The sequence below is a fragment of the Micropterus dolomieu genome, unplaced genomic scaffold (genome assembly GCF_021292245.1).
Source record: "Micropterus dolomieu isolate WLL.071019.BEF.003 ecotype Adirondacks unplaced genomic scaffold, ASM2129224v1 scaffold_201, whole genome shotgun sequence".
NCBI classification, from domain to species: Eukaryota; Metazoa; Chordata; class Actinopteri; order Centrarchiformes; family Centrarchidae; genus Micropterus; species Micropterus dolomieu.
Genome location: NW_025744193.1, coordinates 1 through 19,736, shown reverse-complemented (window position 1 = coordinate 19,736; position 19,736 = coordinate 1). Strand labels below are relative to the sequence as shown.

Below are 19,736 nucleotides of genomic sequence, written 5' to 3'. Positions count from 1 at the left end.
GGAATGGGACCAGAGATAAAAACGGACTTTCCACACTGCTTTAAAAAGTTAAAAAGACGGTTAAAATCTAATTTTGTCAGCTCAGACTGCCGAAGAGCTGTGTCATTTGTTCCGACATGGACTATCACTCTTGTGATGGAGGACGGGAGCGACGGCATCAGGTCCTGGAGTTTTTTTAAAATGTCAGCCGTGGTGGCACCGGGGAAGCAGTGAGTGGTAGCGTTAAAGAAACGGATGTTTCTGGTTATGGAGTCACCAATTATTAGTGTGGTTGGGGAGAAAAGAGGACGAGGAGATGCTGGTTGTGGGGATCCAGAGCAGGACTGAGCAGAATCTGCTTCAACACTGCGTGCGGACTGTGGATGGAGTGTGTGAGCTGCCGAGTGTTGTGTTGGAGTAGCAGTAACAGACCTGAGAGAAGGGCTACCCGACGGTGCAGGGTAGAGACGGCCTCCGGAGCGTCTGAGCACAGCCTCCTTCAGGATCCTAGAAAGAGTACCCAGTAGCGTTGATCGCGTTTTTACGGTCATCTAGCTTAAAATCCATGTCGGATGACTAAAATCCTTGACCCACGTAAAACTTAAGTTAAATAAAAAGAATAATAATAATAATAATAATAATAATAATCTTTATTTGTAGAGCACTTTTCAAAAACAAGTTACAAAGTGCTTTAACAAGTGTAAAGACAATAATACCCAAGAGACAAATATATATAAAAAATGTAACGAAAAAGTGTGGATTAAAACTGGATAAGATCAATAAGACTGGATAAGACTGGAGCTTCTCAGAAGGGCTATTATCGTAGTGGAAGATTCACCTATATATGTCAATATATCATCTGCGAATAATGATATTTTGTGTTCTGTCCCTCCTTCATCCCTCATCCCCTTTATATCTTTATTCTGTCTCTTTGACTTGCCAGTGGTTCAATACTTGCAGCAAATAATAAAGGACTCAGACAGTCTCCTTGTCTGTCACTTTGTTTTTTAGACATTATAAATATTTTCTGCCTTTCGTTTATTTCAGTTTCACTCATACGTTTTCACCTGTCAAGCATGAAGAACAAAGTCAACTAGAACTGCAAGCAGTTATACGCAGGGTTAAAGCCTCCCGGCGCAAGCCGCTCCCCCTGGCCCAGGTGCCCAGGTGCCCCGCTGCAACTTGGGGGACCCGTGGAGAATAAATGAGTTATAAATGAAAAGGTCTATGGGAGTGTTATTTAATTTCCAACTTATAGCGTCACCTAGAGGCCGATTGATGCAAAATTTCACAAAGCCCCTCAGGAGGGTGTGCCAGATAAGGTCCGGCTTCGGCTCGGTCCAGAGATGGTCTGTGCCAAGTTTCTGTGCGGAAGTAAATTAAAATAGTTTTTTCCAAAAAATTAGGCGGAAATGGCCGTGGCCTATACCACGAGATTCAGCTCAATCCCCCGAACGCGTGGATATAAGGTTTTTGATATCCGCCTTCGTAGACGGGCGTTCCAAGCCCAAACGCATTGACTTTGCTTATGGTGCCCCCTAGAGGTAGAAGTATGTGAATTTTTGCGACTGAGGTATTGTTGGGGCTGTGAACCTAACCTGTGAGTTTCGCGTCTGTAGCACTTACCGTCTAGGCTACAGTATCAGTTTTATGCATGGAAGAATAAAAAAAATAACTAGAACTCCAAGCACTTCCCTGGTCCTGCGGAGGGCACGCGAGTTAGACTGGGCCCGCCATGATTTATTGTATATACGACCAGAGTTGTAAATGAAAGGGGCTTGCGGTTACGGAGATCTGAAATGAATGTGATTTGCAATGAATAGTGCGACCTAGAGGCCGATTGACGGCAAATTTGACACAGGCCCTCGGGTGGGTGTGCCAGACAAGGTCCCCGAGTTTGGTGTAATTCGGGCATTGCAAACGTGAGGTCTGACATGACATCCTTTTTTAGCATTTGCACAAAAATTGATTGGCCTGTAATTCGGCCGTTTTTGGCAGATCAAAATTACAAATTACAAACTTTCTTCGGCTTGGTCCAGTGATTATCTGTGCCAAGTTTCGTGGCGATCGGACTTGCGGCTTTGGAGCAGTTAATTAAAATCGGTTTTCCAGTTTTTGCGATTTAGCGAAATGAAAACGTGATTGCACAGAGGCATGTCCGACACCATAGGAATCATCAGTATCCCCCAAACATGTAGACATAAGGTTTATGAATGTACAATGTAGTGGGCCGTAGTTATGAGGGGAAATGTCCTTTGGATGAAAATCCCATTGAAATGAATGGGATTGTCTTACCAGATTTGAGCTTTGATTATAGCGCCACCTGTAGTCCCAAACTTTTTAGGTACAGGTACAGGGTACGGGGATGGGGGGAAGAACGCAGCCTTGAGAGAACCGGTGCTGATGGTCCTGGACTCTGAGACATGTTTTCCCAGCTTCACGTGCTGCTTCCTGTCCGTCAGGAGGTCTGTGATCCACCTGCACAATAGGTTTGTTCCATTATCCTCATTTCGGGTATATATGTTGAGTACTGATATACAACCATTACATATCTTCCCATATCATCTTTTATTACTGATTTGAAAGAAAATGGTAGGGACTTATTAATTAATATAGCTATGCCACTTTTCTTGCGATATGAAGCATGAAATACCCATTATCTTTTTAGTTTTTTATATTCATCCTCCACCAAATGAGTTTCTTGTAGTAGAGTATTGAACATTGTGAGTTTTTAAGTTGGCTCAATATCTTCCTCCTCTTGATGGGATGATTTAAACGATGGATATTATAAGACAAGTTTCAGCCTGTCCATATCAGTTTTAGTTCAAGGCAACAACCATCAAGTCCACACATCTCACAAAAAACCCCCGACTGTGCACAAAATTACCCAGTGAAAAAGATCATCATTACTCCAGGACTATTCTAGCAGTCCCGTCACCAGAAAGGTGTGGCGTATTTTCTCTGGGCAAATAGCACTAAGTGAAACTTCCAAGGTGTTGTGTAAAGTGTAGTCCGTCCCTCTCGTCCTCTTCCACGTGGATCCCCATGTCCTTCAGCTTAGGTGCAGCCTCATGAGTGTAGCGACCGTCTTAATCTAGTCCACAAACACTTATCTCGCACAGAGTTTACAATAGACAACAATATTCTTCTTAGACTGTGACACAATCATGGCAGCAGCTACTTCCAGCTGTGGAAAGAACGCCTCTCTCCCTCGTTCTCCTCTCTTCCTGTAGTTTTTGGCACTCAGCGGACATGAACAACAGAAGGTCCGGTCCAGCTGTGCTGCCGCACAGTTGTGGATTCACATCAAGGTGCGTTCAGTAACGAGCAACGCAGCGTTACTTGGTTTAGTAACTAGTAATAATATTGCTGTTTTAGAAAAGTCATTAGTTACACTACTAGTTACTGGGAGAAGTAAAAGTACATTGTCCAGGACGTGTGGTTCTGTCAACAGATTACACAACAAACAGTGAATGTGGATCAGAACAGCAATGTGTCACTTTGTCATAGGTGTTGTTTACACTGGGGACTCGGGGGACATGTCCCCACCACTTTTTGAAAGCATTTGCTAAAAGTTTTCTGCAAATTATCTTGCAACAAGAAATGTTAAATAACAAATGAAAAGGCTATGAGAAAGGTTTACATGCATGATATGAATGAATAAAATGCAATGTAAACAGAAGAAACAGATCTGCCTTGCCCCAAAAGGTAACTCAGGCAAAAAAAACAAGCTTCTGATTACTGCATTATATTCGATAATAGTTTTTATTGAATTGTAATCGACCGCATGAATTTTGTTTCCCTTCATATAAATAAAGACAAAAAAATGTCTCTAGAATGCAGGAAATTAAGAGCTTAATGCTCAAAATGTTCGGGGGGCAGACTCCCCAATCATAGAGCTTATATTCTAAATAGTATTGGAGAATATTGTTATCTTGTTCTCATGACTCCCCAACACAAAGTGACGTCCTTGGACTTTGTGCTGCTGAAACTGATAAATGCAAATGATAAAAGTGCTTTTCAAAAACCAATCTGTGGACGAGACGTGAAACACTGAGCTGAGGGCCGAGCCTCCATTCAACTAAACTGTAAATGCATAAATACGGTTACTAAATGAAATGTGAGGCTGAAAGATCTGCAGCACCTTTCTGTTCATGTGTTTTCATGGACTGATCTTTATTCCACTTGGTTATTATTTGTATCATATAGAATTTTATATTTTCCTTTCACACCAGATATTTATGAAGAAACTCTCTCTAACTTCAGGAGACGAGTTGTTTCATGTGTGTTTGTTTGTTGGCGTTTTGTTCTTCTTCTTCTTGTAAATTGTTAATAAAGTTGGTTATTTTTAAAAAAAATCTATTTGGCGTCACGCGTCATTTTGTTTGTCGTGACGTACTCGGAAGTGTGCTCAGCTGCTGCAGCTAGCAGCGGCTAACAGCTCCGACAGAGACACACAGCAGACAGGTAAGAACCTGAACTCCTCACCTGAGGGGGAGGCTTCTCCTCTTCCTCCTCTTCCTCCTCTTCCTCCTCACGCGCTGGAACAACAAGGAGGAGAAGAAGAAGAGAGAGTTTAATTACCAGCTCAGAGCAGCTAACAGTTAGCTTCGTTAGCTGCTGGCTGCTGCAGGTGTGAACCGACCCCCCTGCGGAACACCTGGCTGCAGCACCCGGGAACTCTGGAGCAGACGGGGCTCCGCGTGGTCACCTGTCAGCTACATGTTCAGGTAGATCCCGGGGTTCAGGTGTGTCTCGTGCGTGAGGCTGCGTGCTGGTTCTGCAGAGGACCGTGACGATGATGACTTGTTAAATGACGCATTTAGATCCATATAGCCGCGCGCTGCCGGGTCCGGCATCAGACAGAACCGGGCCGTCCCGGTCCAGAGTCAGCAGCACCAGGCCAAAGAGTTCTTAAAACGGTTCACTTTGGTTCTTGGGATTCTGGGAGCTGGTATGGGTCGACTGACCTGTTCACACCTGCCGACCCGCGCCGTCACTGCCGGGTAGAATAAGACCATGATGGTCTGGCTGACTCCAAACACTGCATACAGGCTTTGCTGTAAACAGGAACACACATAGTCCACATGATCCCTCCAGCTTGAGAGGGTATCCAGGTGGAGACCAGATCCCTGTGTGGACACTGGGGTCTGATCCCCCACCGGCCGAGGGTCCAAGTTTCTTTAGTGCTAACGGTGAGGGGGTCTGGGTTGTGGTGAAGCAGGCGGAGATGGCAGGTTTCCTCCTGGTGCACTCGTTTGCGTACAGGGTGAACAGGACGGTTTGAGAGGCCCTCTAGGGACTTGGAGTCGAGGGGCTCCGAGTCCAGCGCCGCCCGCACCCCCCCTCTAATACGAACAGGACAGTTCTTGGCCGTCAGCCTCACAGCGACACAGAGGCCCCTGTTGGGGCCCCAGGTGTGTTAGTCCTGGCTGTACCTGTCCGCTCCACAGTTCGGGCTCCAGGAGTCTGACACCAGCTGAAAGTAACCACGTCTCCCCCCTGTCTCCCCCCCAGTGTGTCCGTGGATGGAAGTTTGCAGCTCCACGATGGGACCGGAGAGAGTCTTGCCGAACTCTGAGGACGAGCTGGGGGAGGACGAGCGTCCGGCCGACGGAGCGCTGCTGCCCGTGTGGAGCGGGGGGGAGGGAGGGGGTGAGGAGGAGGAGGTGGGAGACATGGAGCTGGAGGGAGAGGGAGAGGAGGAGGAGGAAGAGGAGGAGGAGGAGGAGGAGGAGAACAGTGGAGGGTATTATTACCAACCTCTGAACCAGGACCCTGAAGGCGTGAACGGTGGCGAGCAGCCGGGGGAGGAGAGGGGGGAGGAGGAGGAGCCCTCCCCCACCGAGCAGCTGCAGCAGGTGCAGCACAGGATACAGGTGAGTTCAGTCTGGGACGCCGGCAGCGTCTGAGGGGGGAGGATATGTTTGACTCACCCGTCTGTCTGTCCTGCAGGTGATGGGTCTGCACCTGCCTGAAGCTCCGCCCCCAGAGAGCGACGAGGAGGACGACCCTGAGGGGGCGGCGGCCCAGAGGAGCCGAGCCTCCATCCCCATGGACGCAGGTATTAATTAGATCAATACATCTGATCACTACAAAAAAAATAGGAAACATGACATAAAATAAAAAGCTGTAACGTCCTTCCTGTCCACTGACATCACTTCCTGTCGCCCCGCAGACCACGTGGAGCTGGTGAAGAGGACGATGGCGGCTGTGGCGTTGCCGTCTCTGGCCGTGCCGTCGTGGGCCACTGAGATCTCAGACGACCAGTGGAAGGACATGGTCCAGAGCACGCTGCAGAGCCGGCAGAGCGCCGGTGCCCTGCGCCTCACCCGCAGGGGCAACATCAACGGTCCCTGAACGCACCGCCACAGCTTCATCAACCTCTACTGACTCTCTACTGTCCCTGAACGCACCGCCACGGCTTCATCAACCTCTACTGACTCTCTACTGTCCCTGAACGCACCGCCACGGCTTCATCAACCTCTACTGACTCTCTACTGTCCCTGAACGCACCGCCACGGCTTCATCAACCTCTACTGACTCTCTACTGTCCCTGAACACACCACGAACACTTCACTGCCCTGCCAGAGGGTTGGGAAAGTAAACAGTGAGTGGTAGTGAACGAGTGAATCACCTGAATGTTGTCTTGATCCGTTTGTTCTTCAGATTTTATTTTACTTTTAGACAATAAATAAAAGATTATTTCTCCGTCAGACTCCCGTGAGTCCAGTGAAAAACTGATTTTCCTGATTCTGAGCTATTTAAAAGCAGAGAACAGAATCAGTAACCCGTCTCAGCTCTGAGGAGTTAAATCCCTTTAAATTGATCGGGTTCAGGCCTCGGGTCATATGTTAGTTTTGAAGTGAGTGAAACCACCTGGGTCCAGGTTCAGTTAGACCTCCAGACCAGGACCGCAGCCGGACTCCAGCTGGACTCTGATGAGCTGCTGGCTAACGTCCGTCTCCTCAAACCGTCCGGCCGACGTCTGAACTACAGAGCAGTTTGTCTTAATATAAAGTTTAATGTTCAGAATCAAAGCGCCGGAACACAATTTTACGAACTCTTTTTTTTTTTAGGAATCATTTAAATCTCTTAATGTTGAACGTTGAGGACGTTTCTGGGGAAATGAAATCATCTGAATTTAAAACGTGCTTCTTAGAGAGTAGATCAGTTAGTGACAGTAAACTCCAGGTGTTTGCTTACTTCCTCTTTATAAACTAATCAAGAAAACATCCTGCAGATTCTTCATTATGTGCAGCCGCTCTGTGAACTTCCTGTTTGGGGTTTTTCAGTGTAAAATGTTGGATATTTAGTCACATTCCACCTTAAAGCCTTTGAAACCTTGTTTTGAACGATTAAACGTGTGTGTTGGTATAAAAGACACACTGGTTGTCAAACATGTCCACTTTATTTCTGTTTATTTTGTTCTGTACATACATGAACATCTGTACAAAATCAGACTTTCATACCATGTAATGCTCCAACAAATAAAGTTCAACATTATGTACAGGACGACGGGAAGCAGCGTTCAGGTTTGTAAGTGTCGAGTGGACAGATCGCCGCCATGTTTTCTTTCACTAAACGTCTCGCCGCTGGACAAACGCTGTTACAGCTCCGCCCCCCCCACTGAACTACACGTATTATTATCTGCAGGATTGTCCTTAAATTCTTAGAAATGTCCATGTAGTTTGGTTCAGTTTGCTGAAAGGTTCTACTTTAACGGATGTTATGATCACGTCGGATCAATAACATCTCTTCCTCTGATTAAAACCAGACTCCAGTTTGATTGACAGTAGAAGCTGTGGCGGCCGTTTGGTCCAGCGGCGAGGGGTGGCTTTCCCGCCACGGGAATGGTCTCCATTGACAGCGAATCACGGGACGGTGAGTTGAAGACCACGTGCAACGAAAACCAGCTGACTAGAACGTAAGAATAAAAAAATAAAATGAAGGGGGAGGGTCTTAAGCGGTGCAGTGGGACGTGGCCTGGCGAGCGAGAGGGGGCGTGGCCACAAGTCGATATACATGGCAATATACAAGACGTCTCTCCGCCCACACGCTGCCGCCTGGAGAGTAAAAGTGTTTTCATACGGAGGATTGTTTCTGCGCCGCGGTGCAGTACAGCAGCGAGGTTACACGAGGAAATGCTCGATAGTCAAAACAAGAATGGCGAACAGGTTAACGCTCAGACCGAACAAACTCTCTCTGGATTACTGAAATGGAATATTTATTTGCTCGCGGGCATTTACAACATTCGGTGATTTCATGTCACAAAAATGTGGCCTGCATCTTAAAGGTCGTGTCTCTCAGTTCACTCTGAGCTTCTATCACAAGTGTGACTGAACTTTGCATTTACATTTTCTTTAACTGCTTTCTGGACGACGGCGAGTTTGAAGAAAAATGCACTTTAATGACGTTTGTAGTTTTTCTTCAGTGATTTAAATTCATTTCTGCTGCAGTTAGTGAAAACAAGTCTGTGGCGGTGAAACGAAAACAACGATCCTCAACGTTTTCTCTTCGTTACGAACTTTTCACGCAGCGCCACACGCTTGTTCGTGTAAACACGACCCAGACCGCAAAGGATCATGGGAATCTGAGTCTTAGGTTACATGAAAGCGTATGATTCAACTACTTAAAGACACGCACACGTATGTTTATGTGTGTGTGAAACATTTAGTTTGGTTCTGCAGCTGAAGCGTTTGTTTAGCACGTCGATCAGCGACACCTCTGAACCGTTTGCAGTTCCGATAGCAGCCGTGTGGAACTGATCCAGACTCGGGTCGAGCCGCAGCCGGTCTGAGCGCAGGAAGTGGGTCTGCAGGAACAGCGTTCATTTACAGGAAGTGACTGATCCTGACGCGTCTGATTGAAAACTCTAAAGATCCTTTAAAGGTTTCATGACAGCAGTGAAGTTCTGCTGTCGGACGTCTGTGACACAACCCGTTTCCTGTTGTTCTTCACAATAAAAGCATCCATGCGGTCGGCCCGTGTAAAGCTTTAACGTGAAACGAGACGCAGGAAGTGACTTCGCTGCTCTGATTAGTGAAATTAGAATAAAGTGACAGCGTCTCGTGGATTCACTGAAACCGGTTAATATTCAGACCAGAAGCTTATTTCACAGTCTGCATAATTTCCCACAGCCCGTGAACATATCACGGCAGTTTGGTGTTTGACCTCTGACCTGATGAGACGTTCAGATTCGAGGGGTTTTGTTCTTTACGTGTTCAGACGAACGACAAAATAAAAGACTTCTCTCATTGGTCTAAACTCGATGACATCATGACGACAAACATCAAAACAAACAAAACAGGAAATGAATCAAACTTCCTCTTGGTTCTGCTGAAAGCTGATTGGACGTCTACATTCACTGTGTCTCCTCCTCCTCATCATCGGTCCGTGTGAAGCCGCTTCAGAGTCCAGCTCAGATCCATGCTGACAGGTGATTGGTCAGGTTGGGTGGAGGGGGCGGGGCTCTGGGGTGAAGCTGCTGCCGGAGGACTGGGCGAGTCAGTGAAATCATCTGTGCTGCGTTCAGGTGTCACAGGACAAAGGAGATGCGTTGGAGCTCTTTTCCACTGCAGGAACTCAACGCCATGAAACCTGGAGCTTCACAGGACCTGGAAGGTTCTGGAAGAACCTGGAAGGAGACGGCAACATTCATTCACAGGTGGTTCGGTTCCCGAAGTGGAAAAGGCCCAGTGGTGATGCGTTCAGGGACCTCCGGTCTTTGTGCCGCCTGCAGGCCGTTTGTGAGTTTGAAGCTGATGAAGTGGATGATGTCATCGTCACATGACCACTGACACGCTGAAACAGCTCTACAGAGTCCCGCTCTTTAGCGGCCCCCGGGGGCCAGAGGCCAGCTTTGTTTTTTGTTTTAGTCCTGATCTGACCCCAGACCAGTTTCTCCACGACAGCTTCAACTTCCTCCCCAGAGAGACGGACAGGAGGGGTGCGGAGTCGGGCTCAGAAGGGACCTCCTCCCCCGGTCAGAGAGCCTCCTGATTGGCTGTCAGGTACTCCTCGGCTCTCTTGTGAGCCTCCAGAGCTTTGATGGTGTAGACGTCCTGCGGCAGCTCTGACTTCCTCCTCATCAGGACCTTGTCCTTCTTCAGGTCCTTCATACCCTGAGAGGGGGGGCAGAGAGAGACTGGGTTAGAGGAGCAGCTGACTGATTGGTTGACTGACTGACTGATTGGTTGACCGACTGACTGATTGGTTGACCGACTGACTGATTGGTTGACTGACTGACTGATTATTTGGTTGACTGGCTGATTGGTTGACTGGCTGATTGGTTGAGTGATTGGTTGACTGACTGATTGGTTGGTTGACTGATTGGTTGGTTGACTGATTGGTTGGTTGACTTGACTGGTTGGTTGACTTGACTGGTTGGTTGACTTGACTGGTTGGTTGACTGATTGGTTGATTGGTTGGTTGACTGACTGGTTGACTGACTGACTGACTGGTTGACTGACTGACTGACTGGTTGGTTGACTGACTGACTGACTGGTTGGTTGACTGACTGACTGACTGGTTGGTTGACTGGTTGACTGACTGGTTGGTTGACTGGTTGACTGACTGACTGATTGGTTGACTGACTGATTGGTTGACTGACTGACTGATTGGTTGGTTGACTTGATTGACTGACTGACTGATTGGTTGGTTGACTTGATTGACTGACTGACTGATTGGTTGGTTGACTTGATTGACTGACTGACTGACTGGTTGACTGACTGACTGATTGACTGACTGATTGGTTGACTGACTGGTTGGTTGACTGGTTGACTAATTGATTGGTTGACTGATTGGTTGATTGATTGGTTGACTGACTGAATGATTGGTTGGTTGACTTGATTGGTTGATTGGTTGACTGACTGATTGAATGAGTGGTTGGTTGACTGACTGATTGACTGACTGACTGGTTGGTTGACTGACTGATTGACTGACTGACTGGTTGGTTGACTGACTGGTTGGTTGATTGGTTGACTGACTGATTGAATGAGTGGTTGGTTGACTGACTGATTGACTGACTGACTGGTTGGTTGACTGACTGATTGACTGACTGACTGGTTGGTTGACTGGTTGACTGACTGGTTGACTGACTGGTTGACTGACTGGTTGACTGACTGATTGACTGACTGGTTGACTGACTGGTTGACTGACTGGTTGACTGACTGGTTGATTGGTTGACTGACTGATTGGTTGGTTGACTGACTGGTTGATTGGTTGATTGACTGACTGGTTGATTGGTTGATTGACTGACTGGTTGATTGGTTGATTGACTGACTGATTGGTTGACTTGATTGATTGATTGACTGACTGGTTGGTTGACTTGATTGATTGATTGACTGATTGGTTGATTGGTTGATTGATTGGTTGACTGATTGGTTGACTGACTGACTGACAGTACCTGTGAGGCTTCGCTCTCCACGGTCTTCTTCAGCAGCTGGATGTCTTCAGCTGTTGGAGTCTCTGTTTCCATCGAGTACACAGCCACAGTAGTACTGTCGCTGTACAGCATGTACTGCAAATACACATGAAGTAAAGTCTTAAGATGTTAGAAAAAGTATTTGATTTGTAACATGAGCCAACAAACTCACTAGCTTAACGACATTAAGGCTACACCCATACTGCAACACTTTTAAAGTAACAGAGACCACGCCCCCTTTATATTCAGAAACACAAACCTCTTCCTGTGGGTGGAGTCCAGGGCGGAGGGGGTGGAGCTTATTGCTCTGAAAGACAGGAACACGTAGTTACGTAAATATAATAATAATAAAAACTTCATTAATGACAAACTTTTCAAAATAAATGTAATAAAGTGCTTCATGAGACAATAAAAAAGGTGAGGAGACACAGGTGAGGAGACACAGGTGAGGAGACACAGGTTGGGGCAGCTGTGGCTCAGGTGGTTCAATCCCGGCTCCTCCAGGCTGCATGTCGAAGTGTCCTTGGGCAAGATACTGAACCCCGAATTGCCCCTGGCGGCTGTTCCGCCAGTGTATGAATGAGTTTAGTTTCCGTTTGAGCACTTAGGCTCAGTGTGTGAATGTGTGCGACTGGTGAATGCAGATGTAGTGTAAAAGCGCTTTGAGTGGTAGAGAAGACTAGAAGACTAGAAAGGCGCTATACAAATACAGAGCATTTACATTTAGGAGAGGACACACAGGTGAGGAGAGTACCTGGGGGTTCTGTCGGGCCAGCTCCTCTATCTTGTGCCAGACCTCCTCTCTCTCCTTCAGCTTGTATTTCTCTCTGCAGACACAAACACACTCGGTCACACCTGCAGGAAGGTGAACCAGGTGAACCTGCTGTGCGTGTTCGTGTGTGTGTGTGTTACTTTTGCTTCTCGGCCTTGTATTGCTGCGTGCAGTCGTCAAACAGCTTCTGGTTCATCTCCATGAAGAGCTTCAGAGCGTTGTAGATCAGCCCGTGGATGGTCCTGAGGAGGAACCATTAATTTAGATTAATTAACCTCAGAGCAGCTCGTTAATTAGACTGTTCTGAGTGAAAAATCAAAACTTTAACTGAACCTAACAAGTGTGTTGCTCAGAGCATCACACTCTGTGGAGTCCTGATCCTGTTGTCCATCAGCAGGGATTCATTATGTTCATGTGTGTGTGTGTGCGTGTGCGTTACTTGTTCCAGTGGCTCTTGGAGTTCTTGTAGAGGGCGGGGAACATGATGGGGAGGATCTTGGCGGCGTTGTCACTGATCAGACTCATGATGTACTCGTTGTTCCAGTAATACAGAGCTCGCTCGGCCACCTGCACACACACACCTTCATCATCAGGTCAGAGTTCATCCCCTCACAGCAGCGGCCATGTTGGTTGACAGATTAATAACACGATCAAGGAATAAATGGGGATGCACTGTTACAGGTTGAGATCAAACTTTATGCAGCCCGACGACTTCAGATCAGGATTTAAGGCGTTCATGTTCTACATCTCAGGAGAATCCCAGAGTACGGCTGCACGATATTTGGAAAAACTGACATTGCGATTTCTACAGGACTTTTCACCGGCTGACTTTAATTTTTATCTATTTGAAAAGAAATGAGCATCCTGGAATCACCGGGGTGACCTGGTGGGAAAAATAACTGATGTGAAGAATTTCCTATTTTTCTGAAGATGTTTTTGATCCTTTCTCGAGCTTCAAGGCAGGAAACATATTGGAAACTAAATGATAAGAATAACAGCTGCACACCGACTGCTTTTGTTCACCACTCAGTGTCAAGATGTCGTCGACAGCTAACGGGGGCGGGGCTTGCTTGTGATTGGTGGTTGTGTATCCAGGAACCCTGAGATCAAAGTTAATTGTGTTCAATCAGACATCTCTTGTAGATGAGTGATGGAAATGAGAACTGTGGGAGTTTTCCTTTTGTATCAAGCAGTAAAAAAGCTGAGGAGAAATTTTGACCTGCTTGACGTCGTTCTGCGATGTGACTGCAGCGCCTGGGCACGCTGCGACGGCGATGCTGAAACGATATGTTGTGCAGTCCTACCGCAGAGGCTGCAGAACTTAACCTCCTCTTACTTGTGTTTCCAAACTTCACAGAACCTCAGTGACCTCGTGGGCCGACCGACAGTGTGATGCAGCCACCCAGACGGCTTTGCTGACTGGACGAAGTTTACAATCACAATTCTGTGTTTTAATGGTGCAAACGCAGAAATTCATGGCTGTACGGGTCGTTTCACCTCAGAGGGAAAAGATCACAGTTCAGAAACACGTGTTTTGGCCTCATCGCCCAGCGTTACAGGAAGTTCACAAACTGGACAGCAGAATCTAATTAAAGTCATGAACCATCAATATTTACAATCCAGTAGTATCATGTTATTCTGCATGATGAGTACTTTTACGCACATAATTTAAATGTCCTGCTATAAACACAAAGTGCAAAAACGTGTGGTTTGCAAACACTTTAAACAAATAAGGAGCTGTTTCCCAGCAGTATTCCCTTTACCCAGCAGCAATAAAATATTTCTGTTAAATCTCAACTTAAACATTAATGTGATCAAATCAAATATTAAACCAAAGCTGTTTGTCTCTGCCAGGGTGTTACCTTTTATCTAGCTTGATAAAATAAGTTAGTGTCCAGTTTTCTGAGCAGGTATCAGTAGAAATATTTTTCTTTTATCAGGGAGCAGCAGAAACAGTCTGTGTTCAGCAGGAAGTGTCGCTGCCAGAGTGAGGGGAAGTGCTCGCCTCACACACACGAACGACCGTCGCCGAAGTTGAATTGTCTTGAACTTTGTACGTGACGCGCAGCACGAATCACTGGAAGAGAGACTCGCTGTTTGGGAGTTTCCACAGTCTATTACTGTTTACTGAATAGGACATCAACAGGAGGGAGTTCACACAGCAGAGCGTCCCCGCAAAACTAGATGACGGCCTGTCAGGTAAAGTTACGTAACCTGAAATTTTAACTTAAGTGTAATAGGTTACAGCTGTGTTGCCACGGTTACTCTCAATAGAGCGCCTGCTGTTTACTCGCAGAGCGCTTGTCTTATTTCTCCCACACGCTGCGTCCAGCGTAGTCTGCCGAGGCCTCTGCTGCTCGTTTGGTTGGCTGATTATTCAGAGCCAGTGAACAACGGACTTTCAAAAAAACAATCATTTTAAACTGCGTTAACGTGCGATAAAATAACTGTCGGTGTTGAATTATTAATGTAATTGTTAATGTCCCCAGCCATACTTTTGATACTTGAAGTATATTTTGATGCGGATTCTGGACTTGACTGCGGGACTAGTTTTCCTGAAGTAAAATATCTGAGTACTTCTTCCACCTGTTGGTAGTTTAGCTGCAGGTTCTGGTTGAGGCTCACGTTGTAGTTCTGGTTCTGGTACCTGGAAATGCGGGCTGGACACACACTTGGCGAGCTGTCTGAAGAGCGGCTCTTGGACCTTGACGAACTCAGACGGCTCGATGACGTCCAGGATCTCCTCCAGCTCGTTCAGGAACATCACCTCCTTCGGACTGTGAGTCTTCGGCCAGAACTTCAGCAGACCCATGATCACCTGCAGGGTCAAAGGTCACAGGCGGCAGGAAGTCAGACTCCTTCACACACCTCTCCCCTCACCAACAGCTGCCCAAAGCGGCGTTTCACACCGAGCTCTCACTCCGTGTTCCTGTTAATGTGCCGGACTCACCGGCTCCGTCAGACTGCTGTCTTTCTCCAGGAACTGGACCACGCAGTACGCCAGCTGCAGACACACGGGTTAACGTCAGAAACAGTTTTATATTGTCCTGAGTCGTCAGTAAGAGACAGACAGGCGGCGCTCTGACCTGAGGGTGGTAGACGCTGAGAGACTTGACTTTATGAAGTGGCAGAAGAACTCGGATCAGAAACATCTTGTGTTCTTCTTTCAGAGGGAGAGCGAAGCCGTTGATGATGCTGAGGAAGAATTAAACAGTTCAGTCATTCTGCTTCTGGGAGCCCGGTGAAATTTAAACCACTTAATTTAAACCAGTTAAAATGTAATATCTGATGTCACCAGTCAGTCAGGAACAAAGAGCCACTCCATGACAGAAGGGGCTTTACAACACTGCACTGCAGCCACTTCACATGAATGTGTACCATCATAACACTGCAGGGATGAGGCATCCTGCCCTGAGCTGTGCTGCAGCTGACCTGACATCAGTTTAACATTCTGTGTGTGCACGTTACCTCCCCAGGATCTCCAGCAGCTCAGCGATGCCGTTGTGATGTTCAGTCTCATAGATGAATCTGTAAAACAACCAGACCAACCAGTTACACAGACTGGGAACACTGGGTTCTCATCAGACACTCTGGTTTTTACTTCACGGTATTTCATGAGTAAACACAGGTCATGTGACTTGTTCATTTCACAGTCACCGTACCAATCACCGTAGACCATGTTTGTGGTTCCCTACGTGTTTGTGGTTCAGTACGTGTTTGTGCTTCTGTACCTGTTTGTGGTTCTCTACGCGTTTGTGGTTCAGTACATGTTTGTGCTTCTGTACGTGTTTGTGGTTCTCTATGTGTTTGTGGTTCAGTACATGTTTGTGGTTCTGTACCTTTTTGTGGTTCTCTATGTGTTTGTGGTTCTCTATGTGTTTGTGGTTCCCTAAGTGTTTGTGCTTCTGTACCTTTTTGTAGTTCTCTATGTGTTTGTGGTTTTGTACGCGTTTGTGGTTTTGTACGCATTTGTGGTTCTCTATGCAATTGTGGTTCCCTATGTGTTTGTGGTTTTGTATGTGTTTGTGCTTCTGTAATGTTAGTGGGTCTCTAAATGGTTCAGTACGTGTTTGTGGTTCCCTACCTGTTTGTGGTTCTCTACGTGTTTGTGGTTCTCTACGTGTTTGTGGTTCTCTACGTGTTTGTGGTTCTGTACATGTTTGTGGTTCCCTACGTGTTTGTGCTTCTGTACCTTTTTGTGGTTCTCTATGTGTTTGTGGTTTTGTACGCGTTTGTGGTTCTCTACATTGTTTTGCACATGGTTCTGTACGTGTTTGTGGTTCTGTATGGGTTCCGCAGGTGTTTTTGATTCTGTACAAGTATGTCGGTCAATCTGTATCTGGTTTCGTGGTGCTTGTGTTCTGACCTGTAGAAGATGTTGTTGATCTGGCGGCGGATGTAGGCCCGGAGGCCGAGGAACTTGCCGTAGATCCGGTGGAGGATGGTCTTCAGGAAGTCTCTCTCTCTGGGATCCTCGCTGTCAAACAGCTCCAGCAGCTTTAATGTTAAACACAAAGTCAGCGTTCCGTCTGAATCACCGTCATTTTCATTCGTTTGGAGCCTCAGAGATAAGATCTTACCGACATCACAAACTTCTGGTCGATGTGTTTTTTGGCGACGTTTGGCTGGAAGTCTGGAGACTCCAGGAAGCGAAGGAAGAACTCATACACCAGCTGTGGAGACAAACACACGGCAGACATGTTGCTCTCTGGAAACACAACAACACACCATAATTATAAGGAGGGTCCAGCAGCTAATAGTAATGATAACTGCACTGGGACACCTGCAGACAAACAGCAGGGCAAAGGTAGGCACAAACACACACAGATTTACCATAGTTTTTATTTTATCATCAGTTATTTATTCAGGACGTCTCACTGAGAACAAAGATCATTACACACTCATCCACACAGTTATAATGTCATCAATCAGTAGAACTTTAAAATCTAACTGTGTCGCAGTAGTGAAGTGCACGTTACTGGAAACCAGTCTTTCCCAGTACAGCAGGGGTGCAAACTATAAATAAACTATAAATAAATATATAAATAGGCCATTTATGTGATGTGTGTTGATGTGGGGGTGGGAGTGGGTCTGCACCTTGAAGCCACTTTTACTAGTGTAAAACAGAGGATACATATTTTTTAGCTTGTCAACCCCCGTGAAATGACTCGTTTCACATCCATTTGGTCGAAAACATTTGGAAAGTCTCGAACAGTGGTTCTCACAGTGGGGTCCGGGGACCCCCATGGGTCCTTGAGTGGGTTCCAAGGGGTCCCAAGACAAAAGGAAGAATAATTTATTTTCACTATTCACTATTTCCATCAATGAGTAACACAGTGACACAATGTACGACTATTCTGGCCACTGGTTTCAGACATGTTCTGTAATAAAACATCTAAAAGCCAAAACCCTATCAGATGGGGGTCCGTGGTCTAATTTCTGTCAGTATAGGGGTCCCTGATGCAGAAACACTGGTCTAGATCCACACAATTACTATTTTACCCCCATTCAAGTTGGCGGAGGGCTAAATAGGAAATTAGCCAGGCCACGGGCAGAAGTCACTTTATCACCTTTTTCAGTTTGCATCCCTGGTTCTGAGTATGAGGAAGTTCACATCAGTAAACCAACAGTTAAACCAGCAGAGGTCAGCAAAAACAAGATGGTTGTGGGCTCCGGTGTCCTGGCTGTTAAAACGCAGCTTTATTGAAAACACCTGTGAGCTGGATAATGTAGAAACGGGTTTCACACTGTCTGATGACAAAACACGACCGTAACTCCAAGACGAAGCTCTGGGCTTTCACCGGTACACACACACACACACACTCAGTGTACCTGAAGGTGAGGCCAGGCAGCCTCCAGCGTCGGTTCGTCCTCTTCAGGATCAAACTCGGCTCCGGTCGGGTTGGAGGACGGAGGAAGAGTCCGGAACAAGTTCACTGAAAACTGGAAACCACACACAGCTGTTACTAACAGAGCGACCAGGAGACACCTCCTCCCTCTCTAAACATCAGGGGTGGTTAATGGATTTCCTCAAGTACTGCACTTTGTACAACTATGAGGTACATGTGCTTTACTTAAGTATTTCCATTGTCTGCTACGTTATGCTTCTACTGCACTACATTATTTAATAAATGAGATTACTGTTGAACATAATCTACAAATAAATCCTGATGTATTATTAGAGATGAAGCAGCCCAGCAGAACATCAAGTCATTTAAATGAGTTTTTACTTCACTATTTATTTCATGGACCCTACATGCAGCAGGAGGGGAGCTTGTTGCCAAGCCTCTGGGGGCCAGGTTTTGACCCACGGGGCACAGCCCAAAAGATCTACAGGGAGCCGCCCCCTACGGGCCCGCCACCTGGAGGGATAGGATTTAGGGTCGGGTGCTTTGCAAGCTAGCCAGCAGGCAAAAGACACTTTTCTCAAAGACATGTTCATCCTGACTTCTTAAAGGCCTGCTTGAGGGTTCAGACCTGATTTGAGGGTAGAACTAAGTTCATTAGGACTAAAAGATTTATAAAAGTGTGTGTATGTTTTCTCACCATGACGACGGCCTCGGGGTAGATGGACTCGGTCACCACCTCGCTGTTGTGCGTGATGTACTCCACCATCTCGTTGAGTCCGGCTCTCTTCACCTCTTTGTACTTGAGGTCGCTGAGCGGATCGCTAACGAAGTCGAACAGGACGCAGCACTGACGCAGCTTCTGAACAAACAGCTCCTCACGCTCCATCAGGGGGGAGTCTGTTCACGATAAGAAAGGAGGTCAGAGAAGACCCTGATCGTACAGTTGAAGATTTATTAAAAGCTGCTTGTACTCGGTACAGATGAAGTCTATTTAAAGACTTCCTGACGTGTATTTATTCTCATTTATATTTCACGCACTAAATATAAGTTGATCAGATACTGAGCTGTTGTTTTACATGTCTGTGAAGGTTCTCAGTCATCCAGGTCATGGTTCTCAAAGGAAGGTTAAAATCAAGGGCAACTGGTCTTGGTTTAAGATACTTGAATACGTTTCATCCCTCATCCGTCCGAGAGACTTGTGGACTGTGCCGTCCACATTGAGGAGGACAGGAGTCCGGACATTGTCTAGTCTACAGGGAACCCCCACACACAGACCAATACCTACTTTAAGATTCCCACCACCCACTGAAGCATAAGCTAGGGTAGTGTCGGGTCAAGGTTGGTGTCGGTTCAAGGTTGGTGTCGGGTCAAGGTTGGTGTCGGGTCTAGGGTGGTGTCGGGTCAAGGTTGGTGTCGGGTCTAAGGTGGTGTCGGGTCAAGGTTGGTGTCGGGTCAAGGTTGGTGTCGGGTCTAAGGTAGTGTCGGGTCAAGGGTGGTGTCGGGTCTAGGGTGGTGTCGGGTCTAGGGTGGTGTCGGGTCAAGGTTGGTGTCGGGTCTAGGGTGGTGTCGGGTCTAAGGTAGTGTCGGGTCTAGGGTGGTGTCAGGTCTAAGGTAGTGTCGGGTCTAGGGTGGTGTCGGGTCTAAGGTAGTGTCGGGTCTAGGGTGGTGTCGGGTCTAAGGTAGTGTCGGGTCTAGGGTGGTGTCGGGTCTA

The 19,736-nt window shown here is 46.8% G+C and overlaps 2 protein-coding genes across 3 annotated transcripts; one reads left to right on the top strand and one right to left on the bottom strand.

Annotated features, from left to right (window-relative positions):
• The first annotated feature begins 4,346 nt into the window (after positions 1–4,346).
• mea1 (male-enhanced antigen 1) lies at positions 4,347–7,494 on the top strand. 2 transcript variants are annotated; one of them, XM_046043331.1, is made up of 4 exons: positions 4,347–4,446; positions 5,497–5,858; positions 5,935–6,043; positions 6,158–7,494. In XM_046043331.1, the coding sequence occupies exons 2-4, from the start codon at positions 5,508–5,510 to the stop codon at positions 6,337–6,339; spliced, it is 642 nt and encodes a 213-aa protein (XP_045899287.1). In that variant the 5' UTR covers positions 4,347–4,446; positions 5,497–5,507; the 3' UTR covers positions 6,340–7,494. The 2 variants fall into 2 exon arrangements, with proteins under 2 accessions (XP_045899287.1, XP_045899286.1); XM_046043330.1 differs by lacking the exon at positions 4,347–4,446 and adding an exon at positions 4,458–4,709.
• ppp2r5d (protein phosphatase 2, regulatory subunit B', delta) lies at positions 7,372–18,918 on the bottom strand. The gene is made up of 14 exons (XM_046043329.1): positions 18,723–18,918; positions 18,009–18,119; positions 16,757–16,849; positions 16,543–16,673; positions 15,645–15,704; positions 15,263–15,371; positions 15,127–15,180; positions 14,824–14,994; positions 12,616–12,743; positions 12,317–12,418; positions 12,159–12,231; positions 11,664–11,711; positions 11,387–11,500; positions 7,372–10,103 (listed from the first exon to the last, which is right to left on the bottom strand). Exons 1-14 carry the CDS (start codon positions 18,909–18,911, stop codon positions 9,966–9,968), a joined length of 1,521 nt encoding a protein of 506 aa, XP_045899285.1. The 5' UTR covers positions 18,912–18,918; the 3' UTR covers positions 7,372–9,965.
• Positions 18,919–19,736: the final 818 nt, after the last annotated feature.